Source organism: Panicum virgatum, chromosome 2K (assembly GCF_016808335.1).
Source record: "Panicum virgatum strain AP13 chromosome 2K, P.virgatum_v5, whole genome shotgun sequence".
Lineage (NCBI taxonomy): Eukaryota > Viridiplantae > Streptophyta > Magnoliopsida > Poales > Poaceae > Panicum > Panicum virgatum.
The window spans coordinates 31,568,107-31,590,604 of record NC_053137.1 but is presented as its reverse complement, the minus strand read 5'-3'; the positions used below and the strand labels follow the sequence as shown (position 1 = coordinate 31,590,604).

At 47.4% G+C, this 22,498-nt stretch overlaps 1 protein-coding gene and 1 non-coding gene across 3 annotated transcripts; both read right to left on the bottom strand.

Annotated features, from left to right (window-relative positions):
- Positions 1-1,186: 1,186 nt before the first annotated feature.
- On the bottom strand, positions 1,187-1,293 carry LOC120696281. Its single transcript, XR_005684059.1, has one exon. It is a non-coding gene; the product is annotated as a small nucleolar RNA R71 (small nucleolar RNA).
- A 1,925-nt stretch (positions 1,294-3,218) lies between these two features.
- LOC120673315 (protein NOI4-like) lies at positions 3,219-12,882 on the bottom strand. 2 transcript variants are annotated; one of them, XM_039954098.1, is made up of 3 exons: positions 12,641-12,882; positions 11,234-11,431; positions 3,219-3,595 (listed from the first exon to the last, which is right to left on the bottom strand). In XM_039954098.1, the coding sequence occupies exons 1-3, from the start codon at positions 12,644-12,646 to the stop codon at positions 3,551-3,553; spliced, it is 249 nt and encodes an 82-aa protein (XP_039810032.1). In that variant the 5' UTR covers positions 12,647-12,882; the 3' UTR covers positions 3,219-3,550. The 2 variants fall into 2 exon arrangements, with proteins under 2 accessions (XP_039810032.1, XP_039810040.1); XM_039954106.1 differs by having other exon boundaries at positions 11,246-11,431; positions 12,641-12,881.
- Between the last annotated feature and the right edge of the window lie 9,616 nt (positions 12,883-22,498).

Sequence of the window (22,498 nt, the reverse complement as noted above, 5' to 3'; positions counted from 1 at the left end):
TTAGCTAGAAAGTGTGTTCCACCCCACAGTACCGTTGTGGTAGGCGGCAGGTGGTGACAGCCCTGTCTGTCCCTTGTAGTCCACCACGTTCGGGTGCTTTCATAGTAGTAGTGCCGACTGCCGTTGGACTCCCTTCTCACCCCAGTCTGAGTCTTTCCCTGAGGCCGCCGAAGTAAGCTCTACATTCCTGATAACTAGTTAGAAGCAAGGTTTTGTCTAGAGAGGCTAGCTCGATAGTTTAGAAGTATTTTAGGAGTCTTTCTCGCTCATTGTCCTCCCAGTGCTTACCTCTCAAAGAATTAGAGTCTCCTCTTGTCAGACGGTCTTCGTTGGCCATTATCTTATCTATCATATCCGGCTTACCCCCACTAAGTTAGTCGGTTGATATCTCTAGTAAAGTTTGTCATTCGATTCTTCGATACTCTTTACCATAGTGCTTCCCTGAGGAAAATTATGATACCCTGAAATACACCAAGTTGAAGTACTACAGCGGTGATTTTGTGCGCTTGCGGAATCTATATTTTATTGAGCATAAGAAACACCAACAACCATTTCTGGCGCCATTGCCGGGGAGGCAATTGCCTAAGGATATCATCGAATAGTTTGATAAAATTTACGAATTTATCACTGCTAAATTTAGCGGGATTACCTTTGCTCTCAGATATCTGTGATTTCTGCAGAGCAGTGCAGGACCAGAATCGATCTATCATATTACTTCAACTTAGATCTAGAAGAATTGGGTGAATTATTTGACGCATAGTCGTCCTAACAGAAGGAATTTTCTTAGGATCAAGGTTTGACAACGCCAGCTTCAATTCCCATGGCTCAGATGACACTCCATCAATTCTCAGCCCCGTCCAATAGCCATATCCCTGCTGGACTGACCAATGACCAAGGCACTGATGGCCTTGAGATAAAGACTGGTCTTGTCAACATGATCCAAGCAAGTCCCTTCTGCGTAAAGGCATCAGAGGATGCCAACGCTCATCTTCAGAATTTTCTAGAAGTGAGCAGCATAATCAACCCAAAAGGCACTATGATGGATATTGTTCGCCTTTGTCTGTTCCCATTCTCTCTGCTTGGGATAGCAAAGACGTGGTTCTACACCTTCAAGGAAGAATTCGACACATGGGATGCGTGTGCCAATGCTTTTCTGGTCAAGTACTTTCCGGTTGGCAAAATCAATGCCCTTCGGAACAGGATTTCCAGTTTTCAACAACTCCAAGATGAGATAGTCTCGGAAGCCTGGGATCGTCTCCAGGAATACATTGCAGCATGCTCACACCACGGCATGGAAGAATGGCTTATACTTCAGAACTTCTTCCATGGCCTGAACCAACGATCGTGTGCGCACGCGTGCGCGTGTGTGTTGCATGGTTGATAAAAAATAAAAAGTAAAGTCCATTATCGGTCCCTAAATTTGGACTGTTGTGTCATCCCGGTTTCTAAACTTGCAAATTGACCATTTAGGTCCTTAGACTTATTCATTTGGGTTATCTCGGTCCTCAAACTTGTTCGGTTATGTCATCTCGGTCTCTAAACTTCAAAAATCATCCTTTTAGGTCCTCAAACATGTTTAGTTTTGTTATCTCGGTCTCTAAACTTTATTTTAAATCTTATCTAGGTCAAAACAATACGATCTAAAAACTCTATATCAAAAAACAATTCATAATCTTTTCATATAAACTCTAATGAAGACAAACTTTATATCAAAATTGTAGCCCTTGACGCGATCTATATAGAGTTTTCATATGAAGCTTATCCTTATTCAAGTTCATATGAAAAGTTTATGAATAATTTTTTAATATAGAGTTTTTAGATCAGCCTATTTTTACCCAGATGGGATTCAAAATCAAGTTTAGAAACCGGGATGATACAATTAAACAAGTTTGAGGATCTAAATGGGTGATTTCTAAGTTTAGGGACCAGGATGATACAGCCGAACAAGTTTGAGGACCTAAATGGTCGACTTGCGAGTTTAGGGACCGGAATGACACAGTCGAACAAGTTTAGAGACCGGTGATGGACTTTACTAAAAAACCAATATAAAAAACAAGAAAGTCCAATCTACACCGTCTAACTATCATGCTTAACAAATCTGGCACTCATGGTTTCCAAAGTAGGAGTCAGAGAAGTCTGGCAATACAAATTTATGCAGGCTAGCCATTTCCCCAACATTTGGTCTGCCAGATGCCCAATGAATATAGTTTTACCGTCGACCAAAGGTTCGATGGCGCACGGTCAATCCGATAGTTCTCTCCCCTCACCCACCATGTGTGTGGGCCCCACAACTACTTTATCCCATGTTGTTATCCTTCTCTGGTCCACTCAAACTGCCACAACCGACTTCAGGAGAGTGTTGGAAGACGACACGTGGCGGCCGGAAGTGAGGGTTGCAAGATGTGGTTCAACCTTGGTTGGCCTACCCCTCTGCACCTCTTTTTGGCTGGGTGGCTTCTAGGTGGACCCCGAGGCTAGGTAAACGTGTGACGTGTGTTTCTATGTTGGTTTATGCTGGCTTTGTATCCTTAAATCCGCATACTTGTCTCTGATTGACCGGAAGTGTGTTTCTCTAGACTTGAGTTGTGTTTTCTCTTATTTTTTTCATAAACATACTGGTATACAAATTTACACCAACACTTGTGGAAATGATTAGAAATAACTCTATTGCTAATGTTGATGTTTCATCTTTTATGCTTTTTATGTAGGTTTTGAGGGTCGAACTTAGTACTTAACGACGGGCAATAAGTAACCTTTTTCGTCTAATTATGGCAAGACTTTCATTCTGCTCTTGTTCGATAAAATTGGACTTTCCAAGAACTTGTTCATAGATCAAGGAGATTATTCAGCAGCTGCGCCGGTGCATGTGCACTAGAAACGAGTCAAGCTCCCTTGATTTTGCTAAGTCTCTACCGTGGTCTTTGCAAATTGTGCAAGCCCAGTTTTACATACAAGAGTGGTCAGACGTCTGTACTAACAGTTTTACATATTTGAGTCGGAATATACCAGCATAGACCAGAGCGGCACCGTTCTTCTGAATTAATCTTTTCTTGTCCAAGAATGTTAAATAGCTAGAGCATAATTTGTTCTCAGTTCAATGATACACGTAACCCGTATTCGGAAGAATACTTTTTGCAGTACCTGGAAGTCATTCCTGTAATCAACTTGCTCCGTGAAGCAGTAAAGGCAAATTGTCGGCCTAAGGCACATGCATAGCATACTCCATATCTTTTGCTTCCTTTTCATTTTACCCTGTACCTTTCCGACTTTCCCCTTTTCTCAGCTGAACAAATGTTCATTGAGTCAATTAGACCAAGCACAATTTTACGCATCAATATACACAACCGATGTTTACCCGGATATATAAGTTGCAAATAATGTACATGCCAGAGACATACTAGTAACATTACTTGCCTCCCAGACCATCTTTCATCACACAACTGTAAAAAGAATCATGATAACATGTCTCCCTGTATATCGCAGAATGTCTTCAGAAATTTGACAAGGAAGCACAGCTCACTTCCACGATCCAGACGCTATCTTGGGAACTTTAGGATTCAGCGGCACTGGGTTGAAAGCAGCACAACCATTTCTTCTGCAAATGAATACGGATTATTAGAAAGAAAAATATGTGGCCTTAATATATAAGTTCCTGACCTAACGTCACTAACAATTATATTCTGCGCACCTTTCCACTTACAAATTAAACTAACTAGCCCAAGCACTCATTACATCAAATATTTACGCATACTAGTACTTGAAACCTTGTCCTTCAATATACATGCATTAAAATTTCCATATCAACCAAGTATACTTAGACATGCATCACTGGCATGTCTATTACTACTAATAACAAATGACACCAGAAAAGGTTCCAACTGACAGATTAAAATTTTGTTCTGTGCAGAGGATATAGCGTGCTTGTTTGACCAATTTGAACAAAGAGGTGATTTGCTGAAATGTAAGTACATTAATAGAGCCTTGTAAGTGGAAAGGAGGGGCCACAATACACTTTAACCGCACTGAAGCTCTGCCAGTGGCTCTTTCATTAGTACTACTATGTACATACTGTTAGTTAAGCCTTGCGTTGTAGATAGACTTGCATGTTTCCTTTTCTGTTATGCATGCGCACGAGCACCGTATTCTGTGGTCGCCGTGCGCTGTGAGCGGCGTCGTGGGGGTGGGGATGGACGCGCCGAAATCACGCGACGTGCGGCAAATGGCCGAGCGCTTTGTCTTGTAATCTTTGCTTTATATTTAGTAAAGAACAACAGAAAACGCTGCCAGTTCAAGCAGCACCAAACTATTGTGTCCAAGTGATAGCGTGTGTTTCTTGCTGTGAGACCTCGTCCTCCGGCGAGCTTGCGACCTCGACGCCGGCGTACATCGCCGGGCTCAGGTCCAACAAGTGGCATCAGAGCCAGGCGGCAGGTCCTAGCGCGCCGCGATGTCGTCTCCGCCGCTCCGTGGCCGGTCCCCGCCGTCGAACAAGATCGGCACGTCGGGCGGCAACAAGACGCCACCGCGATCGCCAAAGGGGAAGACTCCGCACGCCGTCGCCAAAGATTGCCGTGGCAAACTCAAGGTGGAGGAGCAGGCCCATGTGGCCCAAGACGACGAGCCCACCCTGATGTACGCCTTCGGGGTCGTGGAGGAAGATGCATCGTCAACTCTGTCTCCTCTCCAAGCGCCGCCGTACATCCGCAACTGCGACGTCATCGACGTCGACGCTCCGCCGCGCCAGCTCGAGGTCGTGGAGGCGAAGGTGTTCGCCGCCTTCGACGCCGCCGAGGACCGGGACCCGAAGCGCTGGGTCCTGGATACCGGGGCGACGAACCACATGACGGGATCCCGCGGCGCCTTCTCCGACCTCGACACCGGCATCGTCGGCACGGTACGCTTCGGCGACGGCTCAGTCGTCAAGATCGAGGGCCGCGGCACCGTTCTGTTCGCCTGCAAGAATGGAGAACATCGCACCCTCGCCAACACCTACTTCATCCCACGGCTCACCACCAACATTATAAGCGTCGGCCAGCTCGACGAGGTGGGGTTCCAGGTGCTCGTGGAGGAGGGAGTGATGCGGATCCGCGACGAGGAGCGCCGCCTGCTCGCCAAAATCCACCGGAGCCCAAGCCGGCTCTACATGCTCGACGCCGAGATTGCACGGCCGGTGTGCTTTGCCGCGCACGCCAAGGAGGATGCGTGGCTCTGGCACGCCCGTTTTGGGCACGTCAACTTCGGCGCGCTGAGGAAGATGGGTCGAGAGGAGCTTGTCCGCGACATGCCCCTGCTCGACCAGCCCGAGCAGCTCTGCGACGCTTGCCTTGCGGGGAAGCACCGGCGCACGCCGTTCCCATAGCGCGCCCTGGCACGTTCCACGGACGTGCTCCAGTTACTCCACGACGACCTTTGCGGCCCCATCACGCCACCGACTCCGAGCGGTAATCGGTACTTCCTGCTCCTGGTCGATGATCACTCGCGATACATGTGGATCGCGTTGCTCCCCAGCAAGGATGGCGCGGCCGCGGCGATCAAGCGCATCCAGGCCGCGGCGGAACGGAAGGCCGGCAAACCAGTGCGCGCACTGCGTACTGACCGTGGAGGCGAGTTCCTTGCAGGCGACTTCGAGCAGTTCTGCATCGACCTCGGCGTACACCGTCAGCTCTCGGCGCCCTACTCACCGCAGCAAAATGGCGTCGTCAGCGGCGCAATCAATCTGTGGTGGGAACTGCCCGGTGTATGCTCAAGGCGAAGCAGCTCCCGGGCGAGTTCTGGGGTGAGGCAGTCACGACGGCCGTCTATCTCCTTAATCGGTCCTCTTCCAAGAGCATAGGAGGCAAGACCCCCTACGAGCTCTGGACAGGGAGCACGCCAGGAGTCCAGCACCTGCGCACGTTTGGCTGCATCGCGCACATGAAGCTGACAACTCCGAACCTGAAGAAGCTCGATGACAGGAGCAGGCGCACCATCTTCGTCGGCTACGAGGCGGGCTCCAAGGCGTACCGTCTGTTCGATCCATCGACCCGGCGCGTCCACATCAGCCGCGACGTCGTCTTCGACGAGGCTGCCCAGTGGTCCTGGACAGGAGAGCTCGGCGATGCCGCTGAGGACTTCCACATCCAGGAGGCCACCGCCGGACTACCTCAGGTGGTCACTATGACCACCTCGTCGACGCCAGCGGCTGCCGATGCATCCAGCTCGACGTCGGCCGCATCGACTCCCTCGCCACGGTCACCGCACCACGACGTCGCGCCGCCGACACTGAGCACCCCAGCACAAGCTGCTGGGCAAGATTTGGAGTTCGCCACGCCCCCCAACATCAATGAAGCTGATCTGGATGCAGACCATGACGATGCACCACTCCGATTCCGCAAGATCGACAACGTGCTTGGACCGGCGACGCCGCCGGGACAAGCACATCACGAGACGTCGGAGCAGCTGCTAATGGCCAGCGACACAGAGCCGTCCACGTTCGTCGAGGCGCAGAAGCATGAATGCTGGCGTCACGCCATGCTCGACGAGATGACGGCGATCGAGGCAAACGGCACCTGGGAGCTCGTCGACCCTCCCCCGCGGACACGGGCCATTGGGCTCAAATGGGTCTTCAAGGCGAAGAAGGACGCAGCCGGGATCATCACCAAGTATAAAGCCCGGCTGGTCGCGAAGGGCTACGTGCAGCGCCAAGGTGTCGACTTCGACGAAGTGTTCGCTCCAATGGCGCGCCTGGAGTCTGTGCGGCTACTCCTTGCGCACGCCGCGAACGAGGGCTGGGCTGTCCATCATATGGATGTCAAATCGGCCTTCCTCAATGGCGAGCTGCAGGAGGAGGTCTTCGTCGAGCAGCCGCCGGGCTTCGTCCTCAAGGAGCAAGAGGGCAAGGTGCTGCACCTCGTCAAGGCGTTGTACGGGCTTCGTCAAGCCCCGCGCGCGTGGTATGCGAAGCTGGACGGCTCCCTGCTCAGCCTCGGCTTCCGGCGCAGCAACTCCGAGCATGCGGTGTACCTACGCGACGAGGGCGCACGACGACTCGTCGTGGGCGTGTATGTCGACGATCTAGTGATCACCGGTGGCTGCACGGGCGACATCGACGAGTTCAAGTCGCAGATGAAGGCCACATTCCAGATGAGTGATCTGGGGTTGCTCCACTACTATCTTGGTCTGGAGGTAACCCAACTCGACAGCGGCATCACTTTGTGACAAAGTGCATACGCGGCGAAGATCCTAGAGAACGCCGGGCTGACTAGGTGCAATCCCAGTTTTATCCCCATGGAGCCACGCCTCAAGCTGAGCAAGGAGAGCAGTGCGCCCGCTGTCGACGCAACAGCGTACAGGAGCATTGTTGGCTCCCTGCACTACCTAGTGAATACCAGGCCAGACCTGGCCTACTCGGTGGGCTACGTGAGCCGCTTCATGGAGAAGCCGACCACCGAGGACCTGGCAGCTGTGAAGAGGGTGATGCGGTACATCGCCGGCACTCTGGACTACGGCTGCTTCTACACGAGGAAGGAGAAGGACGCGCACCTCGTCGGTTTCAGCGACAGTGATCTTGCCGGGGACATCGACACCCGCAAGAGCACCACTGGACATCTACTTCCTCGGCAAGAACGTCATCACCTGGCAGTCACAGAAGCAAAAGGTCGTCGCTCTGTCCTCATGTGAGGCAGAATACATTGCTGGAACTGCTGCTGCCTGCCAGGGTGTGTGGCTGGCGCGTCTCCTAGCTGAGCTGAAGGGCAAGGAGGAAGGCGCGGTGAAGATCAACATCGACAATCAGTCCGCTGTTCAACTCAGTAAGAACCCTGTCGTCCACGATCGCAGCAAACATATAGATACAAGATTTCATTTTATTCGTGAGTGCATCGAAGAAGGAAGGGTGTGCGTTGCCTCCATTGGCACCACTGAGCAACTGGCGGACATCATGACGAAGGCTCTGGCACGCGAACGTTTCTGTGATCTGCGCGCCAGGCTCGGCCTCGTCAATCTCAAGCAGATACGCAAGGCTTAGGAGGAGATTTGTTAGTTAAGCCTTGCGTTGTAGATAGACTTGCATGTTTCCTTTTCTGTTATGCATGCGCACAAGCACCGTATTCTGTGGTCGCCGTGCGCGTAGAGGTCGTGGCCGAGAATAGCTCGCCACGAACCTGGGCTCTCAGCTATGAGCGGCGTCGTGGGCGTGGGGATGGACGCGCCGAAATCACGCGACGTGCGGCAAATGGCCGAGCGCTTTGCCTTGTAATCTTTGCTTTATATTCAGTAAAGAACAACAGAAAACGCTGCCAGTTCAAGCAGCACCAAACTATTGTGTCCAAGTGATAGCGTGTGTTTCTTGCTGTGAGACCTCGTCCTCCGGCGAGCTTGCGACCTCGACGCCGGCATACATCGCCGGGCTCAGGTCCAACACATACTACATAGACAGGTTGTGCAGTTACTGAAACACAGCACAGAATGGTACTGCTAATTATGACACCTCTGCATATTTGTTCGGTTATTTTTCTGATACTATAAAAGTTAAACCAAATTTCAACTAGCAGCTAGAACATTTTACCAGTGACAGAGCTTTCTGCAAGCCCCCCCACACTTGAAATGCTAACAATCTAGACAAATTACAGTGGCAACATGTTTTTTTCACAATACACTCTCAAGGCTGTTAGCTCATCCCTTCAATGCCATTGAAATTCAGACGATCCCTTTATTGCCACTGAAATTTTACTCCAATCACCTCAGTGCCATTGCCATTAGATTCGAAGTAAAAACCGTGAAAACACCATTAAAATGGATCTCCCAAATAGTTTTGTTCCAATTTTACCCCCCACGAATCTTTATCTTCAACCCCGGCCGCATCTATCGATGGAAACCCTCTCCTCTCCTGTCCTGGCCGGATCTGCTCTTCCAGGGCGCAGCTCAGAGCGCCTCCTCCACCTCCCCGAAGCGCGGGCAGGGGCGCACGGGAGGGCGTGGGGTGCTGCTCGGAGCTTGGAGCAGCAACCCCCCCCCCCCACCCCCCTCCCTAACGAGCGACGGGGCGCACGGGAGGGGCGCCGCTCGGAGCACCCCTCTCCCTCCCCAATGGTGAGCAGAACCCCCTTGAAGCACTCGCTGGTTGCAATTCATTTTTTTTTTGTCAATAGGTCGAAGTTTAGTTTATCCTGTCAAAAATTGTAGTACTGGAGTAGCTTGTAGTACAGAGTTTATCTTGTTGCTCTTGTGCTTCCCTGAAAATCTGAAATTTGAGGCAAATGGATTTCTGAACATCTGATGCACACTGTTGCTAGTCCAATCAACCTGACGACAGTGCTCCATCCAATTTGGCAGCCTGACAGCGGGAAGCTCGGGAGCACCGGACGGGTCGCCGACTGGCCGGTCGTCGTCCGACTTGGCGCTATTGAACCTGATTGACTAGGGGATCTGTGTAACTTTGTGTACGTTGGTTTTGTTAGCTCGAGCTGTCTTACAGGGGCAGTATTGTCTTTTTATTCTCATTTAACGGTCATTCTAACAGCACACATGGAATGGCGCTGAGGGGATTGGAGTAAAATTTCAGTGGCAATGAAGGGATGACCTAAATTTTGGTGGCATTGAAGGGATGAGCTAAAATTTCAATGGCATTCAGGGAATTAGCTCTACAATTATACGCTAGGCTTCATCACTGCACAGTCACACATCATCAGCAGCAATACACAGAACGTGCATATATAAATGTGAAGCACCAGGGGCTGATCCACCAGTATGGCGTGCCATGAGACAACCGCCATTCCTAGCCATCAGTGAGCAGAACCGCTCTCCCCAGCTACCATGGCATCACTGCAACACAGAAGCCTGACAAAATACAAAGCTGCAGCAGCCGCGCACATACCTAGCGGCCGTGGCCCGGTCTACTACGGCTTGAAGAATACTAGAATAGCCCACGTACTCTCCAATCCCCAATCAGGACTCAATGATCTAAGGTGGCAGATTGGAAAGCAATGTGAGTAGCAACGGGAAGGGAAGAGAGGATCATCAGAGCTTAAGAGCCCAATAGAGGCAGAATGGAATGGGTGCTTGCGCCATGGCTGTGCTCCATATCGACAACAGCGGGAAGGACCAGGGAGTCAAGAGAGAGCACCATGCCCCAAGGGCAACCATTGGAGGCCAACCAAGATGGGGGAAAACATGAAAGGTGTAGATTGGATCCACTGGGATTGGTATCGGATAACTACTTGGTAGAATAGAATGTCTTCTGCAATTTCTAACTGCAAACTAATCGTATGCACATTTACTCATGTTCTATTTGATCATTGATAGTTGTGGCCAGTGGGCTTGAAGAGATACAATAGCACAATTTCAGGTTATAGTGCTAATGAAAGCGGAACTGCTGGCTGACCTGCCTCCACAAGAGCAAGATGATGGACACACTAGTGCTCTTGATCCAGAAGCTCAAGCTAAAGCTGCTGAACAGAACAATTGTTTTTCAGTTTAAGATCGTTCTTCTGATATTTAAAACTCATCCCAGTTTATCCTGAACGTTTTTTTCACAAACAATTGTTTTTCATCCTCAATGTAATATCTTTATCTGGTCACTCCCAATTATATGTCTATGATTTCTATGTTAATGCATCATTTATAATGTACTATAACTTATACATAGAACTAATGGCAGTTCTGCCATAGGTGGATTTGAATCCTGGATCTGCCACTGTGAAGCACACCACCTATAAACAGAAAAAGGATTGCAAATGCAAAGCCAGGACATAAATAGAATTACATAGACCAAGATTTGATGCCTCTCAAAGCTAGAATTACTATCGTGTGCATAAGAGTGCACACCAGAATTTGAAATCTAGTAATGGGTGAAGTGTAACCCCAACGCCTGACCCCCACATGAGGTGGTACCCCTGTATTACAAATCAACTGGTTTCCCAAAACCATGAAAGGTAATGGAGACATGGGTTTAATAATGATGGAACAGAAGCCAGGCATGCGTGAAAAAAACAACAGAGACCATTGTGTACAAACCAACAAAATGGTTGATTACTAATATTTCTGGTTGATCATTCATGGTCTGAAATGAATTCAAACGAATTTTCTTTCCTAAAGAATGTTATCATAATTGGACAGGGTGGTGGTGACTAGTAAATATGTCAAAGCATTTTAGTTGGAATGCCAAGTTATGCTACATAACCACAGACTATTACAAGAACTATGGAAGAGTAACAACCCGAGGGAAAAGGAACTGTGAAGTGAGGTAGGTTCTTACTGTATTGCCTACCTTGGGAGCATCGAAGCCTTGCCCAGATGGTTGCTGTTCACTTTTAACTTGCTCATCTTGTCCCTGTGAATTTCCTCCAGTCTTCTTCTCATCTCTAGCTTTGTTAAATATTACAGTAAATCCCTCAGCTGAAGCAGGGTCGTTGACATCCCACTCCCCAAACTTAGGCAGGGGGCTTCCTTTTTCCTATTTGATTTGGAGCATCTCTTATCATATGTCAATATAGTAGTCAGTGCTAAATGCAGGTCCATACGGACAAAAAGACACTAGCATCAATATATTTTGCTGACCAAACTAATTAGCAAATATAAAATTGAAGAACAAAACATAACCTGGAAAGTGATTGACAATAGTTACACATGCCAACAATAATAGTCAGTGGCAAAGTGCTTTGTTTCCCCAATAAGAATTTAGATTCAACCACAAACATAGAAATAAACCCATATAATTTTTTTTGAGAAACGAAATCCATTATCCTAAAAGGACAAAAGGTTAACTGCAGTAAAACAATACAGTATCCTTGCACATGGCACACCATTCTAGTATGGAAAATAAGCAGTACTGTATTGGTGATCAATGAAACCTGCTTTAGGTTGCTAGGTTGAAGCAAGAACCAAACTAAATGCACACCCTGCAGTACTACCACGAAGGACAAGCCCAAACAAGCTTAAATTTGCAGAAATCCACAACCTCCGCATACCAAGCCACTACATATATATTAACCAACAATTCCCTGGTAGCACCAGAAGTGGCAAGGAGACAAATTAAGAAACACATTGGCCCCTATGCTGTGTGCGTTTAATCCCAAACTGCAATTCCATTCTCAAAATCGTCCTAGTCTCCTAGAGACAGTGGAAGTGCGGGAGTCAGCTCTCCACGCAGACAATTAATTCTTTAGAGGCATGGCTGGTCTGGTCCTGCATCAAGTATGAATAAAGAACAGGATAGCTCGATCCTTAGAAAACGTAGCTGCATCATGCCGTCCCGAATGCTATAACGATTATGCCGGACCTTAATATTGAAAGCTCTCCCATTTCGTCAGAGGGGGGAAAAACAAAACAAATTGGTTGCACCAACCGTAACAACTCATGCGCCGCATCAAGCACCGATACAAAATCGGTCAGCTCAATCGCTCGCTACCACCTAGGTCCAAATAGAATGGCAGTACTAACAATTCCTAATCAGTAATCCCAACGAACGAAAACCTAGCTCGCCACTCCGCAACCACCGATAACCCCCAACCATCGCACGGCCCATCCAACAGCAGATCGAGATTCAAGAACCAGGTCCCCACAAGAACCTGGGCGCAACACGGATTGGTGCAGCCACGCACGGAGCAAGACCAAAGGGAGAACTGCGGGATTAGGGGTGAGGGGCTGGAGGATGAAGACTCACAGCCATGGCGATAGTTGCTCAGCCACGGCGACCGAGCGGAGCAGAGGAGGCGCCGACGACCAAGAAAAGAGAGGGGGGCTGGAGGGGTTTGGTTTGATTAGGGGAGGGAGGGGAAGGGATTTTTGGTTGATTGATTTTAAGAGCGAGAGCGGGTGGGGGGTTGAGGTTGATTGATTTGGTGGAGGCGGAGAGCTGCGGCAGCGGCTGTAGGGCTGTTGGCGATGTCTGTCAGCTGGTTGGCTGCCTCCCTGTCAGAACCGCAGAATTCCTCTTCCGACGACTTCCGCGGATTCTCCGCGGCAGGCGAGCCGGCCCTGTGGGCCCAAACAAGAAAATATCCTGCGACATGGATATAAGGCTAATTCGGGTGCAAGTTTTATAGAGATTTTATCCGTATTAAATACAGTGACATGTCAGCAATTGTAATGACATGATAGGTTAATTTTGAAGAAAGAGAAGTAATGAGTTTCATAAGGATGAAACTGTGATACACAATTTCTAAGACTATCAAATTTGTTGACACTTGCATTAGGGGCTGTAGAGTTTTATTTCATACACTTATGCCCAATCACATGCCTCACAATTAAATGTTATGGCTAGTATATGAAATCGTAAAATGAAACTTTGCATTGGGGACATTGTTTCGTTCACGAACTCAAATATATTTAGATGACATGGCACTCTATGAAACCGTGCAATAAAATCTTGCACTGGGAATAGCCTAAGATGGTAAATGTTCATGCACATGTTTAGGGGTGAAAATTGATATCTCATAGGTGCACCTCGAACCCTCTCTAATTCAGAATTTTGTACTATTTTTCCAAAGTGAGATTCTATTTTAAAAATATAGTATAAAATTTTGAACTAAAGAGGATTGGAGGTGCACCTAAAAGTCACCTCTTTACACTCTTACAAATGTTTTCCTTTCCTTGCGTGGCTCAAAGGAGAGAGGTTCGCTGATATGGATATTAATTTTTTCTTTCGTGTGCCATGTGGGTTAATCTTACAATGTTCTTTAGTAATATCTCTACTACTAAACAGAGGCAAGGATGACAAAATTTACCATCATCATCTCCCGTGCAAGTGCAAGTGTGCAACCTACATTTCATCCGTCCTCTGGAAGATCTCGATCGTCCGATTGTTGCCCCGTGCGATATACGCCTTGCACCACTCCCTGACCTGCCTCTGCTGCGACTCCCCCGCCTACCGCGGTGCCGCCATCCTCCACGCTCGTGTCGTGTGTCTCCCGCTGCCCCACCGCACCCTAGCATTGCGACTCCAGAGGCTGCCGCTACCCCATTATCCATCGGGCCGCACCGCACCCCACCCCCCACATGCCCTCCCTCCCTCCCTCACTTTCCCCTCCATGCGCGAGGATCGACGAGCCGCTCGCGGAACTGAAACACCTGCGTTTTCGAAAGGAGAACTCGAATCCTTGTATCGTTGTGATAATCGTTGAATAAGTAGCTATCACATACAAAACTCATTTCAGGCAGTATATCAGTTCATACTCACTTAAAGAGATCCAAACATGGGTTTAATTATTACAAAAATCTAGAGGATTTATAGTACGAATCTTTTATTACAAGCCCATTAGGCTAAATTGGAACAAATAGAAATCGGTAGCGGTAGCTAGTCTTCGGGACATCTTTCAACTTGAACTTCATCTCCATATGCAGAACTTGAGCGTAGCACGGGCTTCTAAGCTTCAGTCATACCATCCGTCATTATTAGCGTTGAACTCCTGATCGGATCCTACATCTTGCCAAACTATCCCAAAGGACGGGACAGGTTCACGTCACCATCTGTATGCAAGCTTTAAGTGGATGCAATAAGGTATAAAAGTAGCCAATAGGTAGGCTGAGGTTTCCAATGCAAGCATTGTCAGACCTGGGGCATCGAGACTTCTCACAGGCGTGGAAATATTTTAGAGTAGGGAGTAGCACATGGGTATGCCCTAACTCTACTGTATCTACCCGAATAAGAGTAGAACTAGTCGATGTACAGGGAAACTAGCCGAACTCTTTGGACTAGGATCCTAACATAACTCAACTATGACTTTCCATGTAACCCCGTTCCCCCAGATTATATAAGGGCGGACCCCATATCGAACAACACCTAAGGCAATACAAACCACCACACAGGACGTAAGGTATTACGCTCCGGCGGCCTGAACCTGTCTAAATCTTTCTGTTCCTTGCACCATCGCGTTCCGATCTCAGCGAGTCCCTGCCAACAATCAATATCCTCGGGGTATACCTCGGAGAGCTTGCCGGTAAAACACTGACAGCTGGCGTGCCAGGTAGGGGAACTCGCCAAACGGTCGTTAGAAGAACTCGATGTCTCCCCTCGACGACAACTCGGTGCCCGCCAAAGGCACCTTCTTCTACGTGGGCTCCTGGATCTTCGTCGCTGATGGATTAGGCGGTTTCAACAGTCTCCAGATCGATCAAAATGCTTCAGAAGCCTCAGAGGCCGCAAGATGCCAGGAAATCGACGACTTCGTCGATCAACTCGAGGAAGTCTTCGTCGATCAACTCGAGGAAGTCGAACTTTCGGTTTTCAACAACGGAACCCGAAATCAACCCGAATTTGATGCAATTAGACCCAAAACACTCTCCGAGATGGAAGAGGATTTGGACAAATTGCTAGAAAACATCAAGCAAGAAACTCCTATTGATGGAAAGATTCTATTTTCTGGATGCCAACAAGAAATCATCCAAGAGGAACAACCCGTCAACTCGGTTTCAGCAACAACAATCGAGAATTATCTGAAGGATCAAATGGAAATTCGACGTCCCTGAGTAGACAATTCCGGGTTACTCAACGGGATCGATCGGGTCTCCAACAGTATTGAAGGTTGTATCAACCTTGCTGAATCAAGTCTTCGGAAGAAAAAATCAGAAGTTAGATTCAAAAAAACTACTCGCAAGAAGAAGCCCTCAGAAGACATCTTTTCAAGCCTCAATCACATCGACGAGAAGATTAGACACTACCTTCAGCTAGCAGAGGACACACTCAGCTAGAAGAAAACATACGACCATGAATATGCAGAATTCGTCAACCCCTGGGCATCCAGCACTTCAGAATTGGAACAAGACCAATCGTTCATTGACTATCTTGATGAACTTGACGGACCAATTTCTGAAGATGAATTAACTGAATGGTTGAACGACATTGACTTATTCATGGAAGGATTGTCAAATCCCGACAAACTCGAAGCACTATGGGAACAATCTAAAATGAAGAAGTTGTGGGATAAATCTCAAAGCAAGTCACCAACTCAACTGGACTAGTACTTCTCAGAATCTCATTCTGCAAAAGATTCTGTTCCAATTGAAGACTGCATGGGTCTGTGGTGCAATGTCATTCAAACTCCAAGTTCTCCAACTCCACAAGAAAATCACCACACGCCGCAGTTATTTTCTCCGGAAGAACGGGATAATTTGGACAAATACAACAAATTCATGAACTATTTTCAGTCCGAATAGAAGGAGGATGGCTCCCGCCAAAAACCCTCCCGTACAACGAAGACCTTCTTCGACAAACACTCGGATTGTCTTCCCGAGTCAAAACAAGAGACAAATTCTACCCAGATTCAGATCAAGTCTACATGAGAAACCAATCCACACAAAAATTCATTTCGGACAAGAAGACAGAATCCGACCAGGAGTCGATCTCCACCAGCACTACAAAAAGAGAACTCTAGTTCATGGATCAAGGGACAAGGAGGAAGAGACAGTTTTTAGAATACAAAGAACTACCATTTCAGAAAGGCCTTCCGCTAAAAGAAGACAACAAGTCAAAGCTTCCCAATCACGATCGCGAGATCTTCATTGCCATACTCTCGGAAGCTGGAGACCAAAAAAACAATCCTGCTACGCAAGAAGACTTCGCTACGATGATTTCCTTTCCGATGTAGAAGTAGCAGAAACAGCAGCAATCAACTACGAAATTCCTCCACCGCCACCAGGAATCACGGTCACCGTACACCTGGACGACAAGCACAACCAGCTGAAAAAGATTCACAGTCAAAAGAGAAACATCAACCTCACGACAGAACGCCATCAACAGCTTGGTGACTCGTTCGACTACTCCAACAGCGATTTACACAATGTCATTAACATTGGCCGTAATGCAAAAACAGAAATGATCAACAAAAGGGAAGATCACGAAGAAGTCGAAGCTTGCAGTCCAACATCTAACTATTGACTACCTGACAACTACGAGTACAACTCGCGAAAATGACGTAATGCCAGGTCAGTACCTCCTCCTCCAATAAAGCAGTTGAAGACCGATTCTACCTATCAAAAACTTCATTCAAGATGTTTCCTGCATCCTAAAGTGAAGCACTCGAGTTTCCAATGCATCATCCTTCGCAAAGCACTCGGAGCACCTCCACCTCCTGCCGACAAAAAATGTAAACGAAAAGAATCAACATCAACAAAGCTTCTATTGACAACCATCTCCAACGAAGAAGAATTAGTCAGATGGGTTAAATCTCCTCAGGGCCAACCCCCGGCCTTCCCCCAATAAAGGCTAGGATGGGTCCGCCCGAGCTTAGATTATAACCCCGAACTACTTGAAGTCAACAGAAGCAGAAGAAGAAGTACTCCAACTAAGTCAATCACGTCTATTTCTTTATCAAGAGATTTATTATGATCTAGGAAAAGCTTGATTCGTTGACTGTTTACCTTATAGGCATTACCATCATCATCTTGTATTGTGATAGCTCCATGAGATGATGTGTCGATGACGTGGTACAGTCCTAGCCATTTGCTACGCAGCTTTTCGTGACCAAACAGCTTGACCCTGGAATCAAAAAGTAATACCTTGTCTCTTGGGTTGAAGGTCTTAGGCTTCAACCGCTTATCGTGTCATCTCTTGGTTCTTTCTTTGTAGATCGAGGCACTGTGATAAGCTTTATCTCTCCATTCCTCCAGTTCCGAGATCTGGCACCTCAGGTACTCTCCGGCTTGCTTTAGATCCATGTTCCATTTCCAGATAGCCCAGTGCGCTCTGTGCTCCAGCTCTATGGGTAAGTGGCGAGTTTTCCCGTAGACGAGCTGGTAGGGTGACATTCTAATGGGTCTCTTGTATGCTGTACGGTATGCCCATAGAGCATCTGGTAGTTTTAGCTTCCATCTGTTCCCCATTTCATTCATGGTCTTCTGTAGAATATTCTTGATTTGTTTGTGATGTTTCTGCTTAACCGCTGGTCTGAGGGTGATACGGGGTCGCGATGTTGTGCCTTGTGCCTAGTTCCTCGAGAAAGTTCCGGAAGGCCGAGTCAATGAAGTGTGACCCTCCATCACTGATTACCATCCTTGGTGTGCCAAACCTTGGAAAGATAATCTTGTGGAACATCTTACAGGCATGCTTTGCATCTGCGGCCCTGCTTGGCATGGCTTTGACCCATTTGGAGACGTAGTCTACGGCGACCAAGATATACTCACAGCCTTGGGATTTTACGAAAGGTCCCATATAGTCGATGTCGGTGTTTTTACCACAGGCCTACCTAGGGATGCCCCAGGTAGGAGATTGTTTGGGGACAAATCGCTGAATTTGGAACTTGTGAAGGTAAACGCAAGGACACAAGACACAAATTTAGACAGGTTCGGGCCACTAGAATAGCGTAATACCCTACGTCCTGTGTGGTGGTTTGGTATATTGCGCCCTGCGCTGGGTGTTTGGCTCTATTGAGCTTATGGCGATCTTGGTACCCTACCCTCCTTTATATAGTCTAGGGGGTGGGATACTAGTCTGTCTACAAGTAGGAGTCCTAGGAGGACTACAAAGTAGAGTCCTCGAGGGATTACAGACGAGTCCTAGCAGGAGTCCCGTGGGTCTGTTGACGCTCGCTAATGTCTCATTTCAAGCGTCACCTGGAGCCTGAAATTATGAGAATAAAGTATCATAGGTGCCTATGTTATCTAGAAAGAGCCAATTCCATGTTTCCTCTTAGAAATATTACTATATTGTAATTTAGGTAGAAATGTAGGTAAAACAGGTTTCAAGCGTCAAGATACAAACCCGATCATCAGAGCAAGCAATCAGCTCCTGCATGAGCGTATGAAAGATGAGTGTCAACACTAGTGGTAGGAGTTATTGCTAACAAATTCCACAAAGTGTTGGTGTACATTTATGTGCAGGTTGGTTATGCTTGAAAATGAGAGGAGAATGTACCCCAAAAGCAAGGTGACACGTCGTTGATCCGAGGCAACAACTTCTCGACAAATCATACGCGTTCACAAGGATCTACAGGCCCACCAGAGCTACCAAATCGACTTAAGACAGGCCCTTACCCACATATATGACATGGGGGTCCACCTAGCAGCCTTCCGACCAAGAACCGGGCCAAACGGGCCCAGCTCACGGTCGGCCGACCACCATGGTCGACCGACCATGTTGTGGCGGCCCATGGGCCCCACCAACTCTTAGTGACACGTAGAGTCATGTGGTTGGCTACTCATGGCGGTTTGGCTCACTTCCCGAGCAAGAGGCAGGTGGTTCCCTCCTATAAATACAAGGGGAGGGGGCTCAAATGAAGACACACTACACACACCACCAAGTGTAGAACCTCTCTAGCTTGTGTTTAGTAGGGCAGAGGGGTAGAGGTACTCAGGAGGGGCGCCAGTAACGGTGCTCTTCTCCAATTTGTACCTCTACGAGAGTGAGGGAGATAGTCGGGTGAAGTGTCGGGTCTGTCGGCACTCTTCTTCGCTTGTACCCCGACGGATGCTTATTCGGTTGTAAGTGTTTGAGACTTCCTTATTTAGAATTAGAGTTTCATTGCAAGTTATTTCTTTTGCCTTATATAAGTTGAGTGTATGCTTAGAGTAGCATTTGATCCTAGCTTAAGACCTCGGATAGAAAAGGGTAGTCTTGATCGGGCTAGCATTAGTAGGGAATAGCGTAGATGTGGTGTCTAGGCTAGACTATAGCACTCAGTTGTTTGATAGTCCCATGGTTTGTACAAGTAGCCGACAGGTGGTGACAGTCCTGTTCGAGCCCTAGTAACCCTCTACATTCAGATATTGGATAGAGCATTATTATTGGAGCTATCGGCTTGTTTAAGCCGGTTGAAACCAGTAGCTCAAAGTATAATGGCGAAGTATCTCTTCCTCTAAACATAGATTCTAAATCTTAGGAAGTCCTCTTTGTCCTATCCCTCCTATACACCAGTGTGTGTCCTTGGATGAGCCTGAATCCGTAGATAGTGTACTCACGTTCCTTGGTGGATACGAAACCCTGGAATACTCGTGGATGAAAGCTACAGCGGTATCCATACACTTGCGGATTTTATTCGTGGCGTTACAAAGTACCAACAAGCTTTCTGGCGCCGTCGCCGGGGAACGGTAGCTACATTATCTTCAGACTCAGTCGTCCTCGTATCTTTTTCTTTTTTTTATTTCTACCTCAACCCCCGCTACCCATGGAGCAGCTATCCTTTCCACAGCTCTCTACCCCAAGGGGGGAGTTCTCTGAGCCGTCACCATCTTCCTCATCTAGCTATGAACTCGACCCTGACTTTTTAGCCATGGTTCGGAAACAACTCTTTTGTGGAGCAATCAATGATGATCCCCTTAACCATTTGCAAGAATTCGAGGAACTGTGTTCGACCTTGGTAATCCCAGGCATGACACAGGAAGTCTTGCAATGGAAATTGTTTCATTTCTCTCTCATTAGGAGCGCGGAACAATGGTACACCCTCACGATAGGGAGTATGAGCGATGATTGGGAAGAGCTTCAAGCTGACTTTTGTCACTCATTCTCTGTCACTAAACGCATAAACTCCCTACCGATTGATATCCTCGACTTCGAGCAATTAGAGAAGGAGTGCATAGGTGCAGCTTGGGCTAGATTCTTACACCTCCTGGCATCTAGCCCATACTTTTCTATACTCGAGGATGTATCATTGGGCATCTTTTGTTCGGGTTTAGATATGAAATTTGCCGTAGACCTCGACACCACCGCCGGAGGTTCATTTGCACACCTAACTCTAGGGGAAGGGAGAGCAATCTTGGATAATTTCTTAGGAAACTCTTCCTTTCCCACCGACCGAGGAGAACCACGCTGGAAGGATTCCACGTCGAGCCATGAGAGTCTCTCAACACCCGAATCTGAGCCGTTATCATTTACATCTCAATATTCGTTTGTTGAGCCCTCTCCCAAACCACGAACACCGAAGGAAGAAGAAATTCATCCTTCGGAGTTCTCTTCCCGATTCAAGGATGATCCTTCAAGAAACATCCGAAACACCTCGAATCATCTTAGGCACAAGGAGCCTATGAAATTGATGTGTCTTTATGAGACCCTCGATGAAATTTCCCGCCATACACCCACAATGGATTGGTCAAAGGAGGGAAAGTGTGCTTTCGAAGCAATTAGGATTAGCCCAACCTCCGCAACCATCACTTGTTCTATGAAGGGAAATATCGTAGAAGCTCTTCGTGACCCTGCTGCTGAGGTTTGCATCATACCCGAGTGCCTTTTGAATACTCTTGTGGGTAACAAGCCTTTAACCCTGACCAACAAATACTTTAATAGTCCATCCGGACTGTACTTTGAATGTCGGGGGATTGCAAGGGATGTTCCTATTATCATAGACAAAATTAAGATACGTTTAGATTTTCACATCTACGACATCCTTGATTTTGATCTTTTCCTAGGCTACCCGCTAGAAAACTTTTTGCATCTCATGGGGGGCCTAGATGAAATGCTAAGGGAAAATGCTTCTGCCACTGCCACCCCTTGTCTAGAAAATTCTATGGCAAGGCATTTCCCTGAGCAAAACTCGCTCAAGGAGATGATGCATACATCTCCATTCGTATCATCCGAGCCAGTTCTCTTGGAAATTGGAAAATCTGCCACTTCCAAAGAATATGACTCGGAAGATAACCTTCACTTTTGTGAAGACGAACGATCATCATCATCCTCGATCAAGTTTGAGCCTCTTCCCGATGGCCCAGAGTATGTTGTTCTCGACTTTGATCGAGATACAACTATGATCTTTTATGATGCATCTCTTGAGATGGACAATCAATGGGCCATGAAACTTTGTGAGGCGCTGACTCTGGAGTATGATGAAAAAAATTCCACACATGAGCATGGGAATTTCACTTTTGAAATACCATGTAAACCATGCTCATTCAATGCAAATCCAGAGTTAGGCATGGTTAGTGCACCGTGCACAACGAGGACTACAACCAACTTATAGTCCTCTTCTGCAAAATCTTCAGAAGGTTGGTTGTAGATGTATATGTTTATCATAAATATTGCAGATTTCGTGAGTGCACCGCGGCACTAACCTTGTAGCTAGCTGCAACAATTGGTGGTGAAACAATGACCCATCACCGATGATGGCTAAAAGAGTTATCATGGTCGAGCTTATGACCATAAAAACAAAGCACTGCTGGGAGATAGCCCGGATTATCATTTATTTATGTATTTCCCTTTCAATAAAAGCAAGAGCATGTTCTAGGACATAGTTTTCCTTTGGGTATTTTTGTTCACTAACCATTCCAGGGGAAGATCAAAGAAAACGACAGTCAAACAACGCCTATGAACATCTGAGCTACACCGACTACAACGCCTCGACATATCTTGGTGGAGGAACAACTACAGAAGGAGACTTGAACTCCACACACTTGAGTTTTGTTGCCCAGCAATGCAAACTCCAAGTGTGAGGGAGGTATGTGAGTACCCCAAGTAAGTTCTTCTCATGCCAATTCATTATCTTGGTTTGGAATTGGTGTTTCTTCTTGCTTCTTGCTTCAAAAAAAAAAGAAAAAAAGAAAAAAAAATTAATGAGAGGAGTTGCCATGGTGATAACATTGAGTCTTCATCAACAAGACA

Bases quoted from the DNA above. Each gene is read 5' to 3' on its own strand.
- LOC120673315 (XM_039954098.1), bottom strand. The intron at 3,596-11,233 runs GTAAGAACCTAC...ATTCATTTGCAG, and splicing joins CTCCCAAGGTAGGCAATACA to AAGAAATGGTTGTGCTGCTT.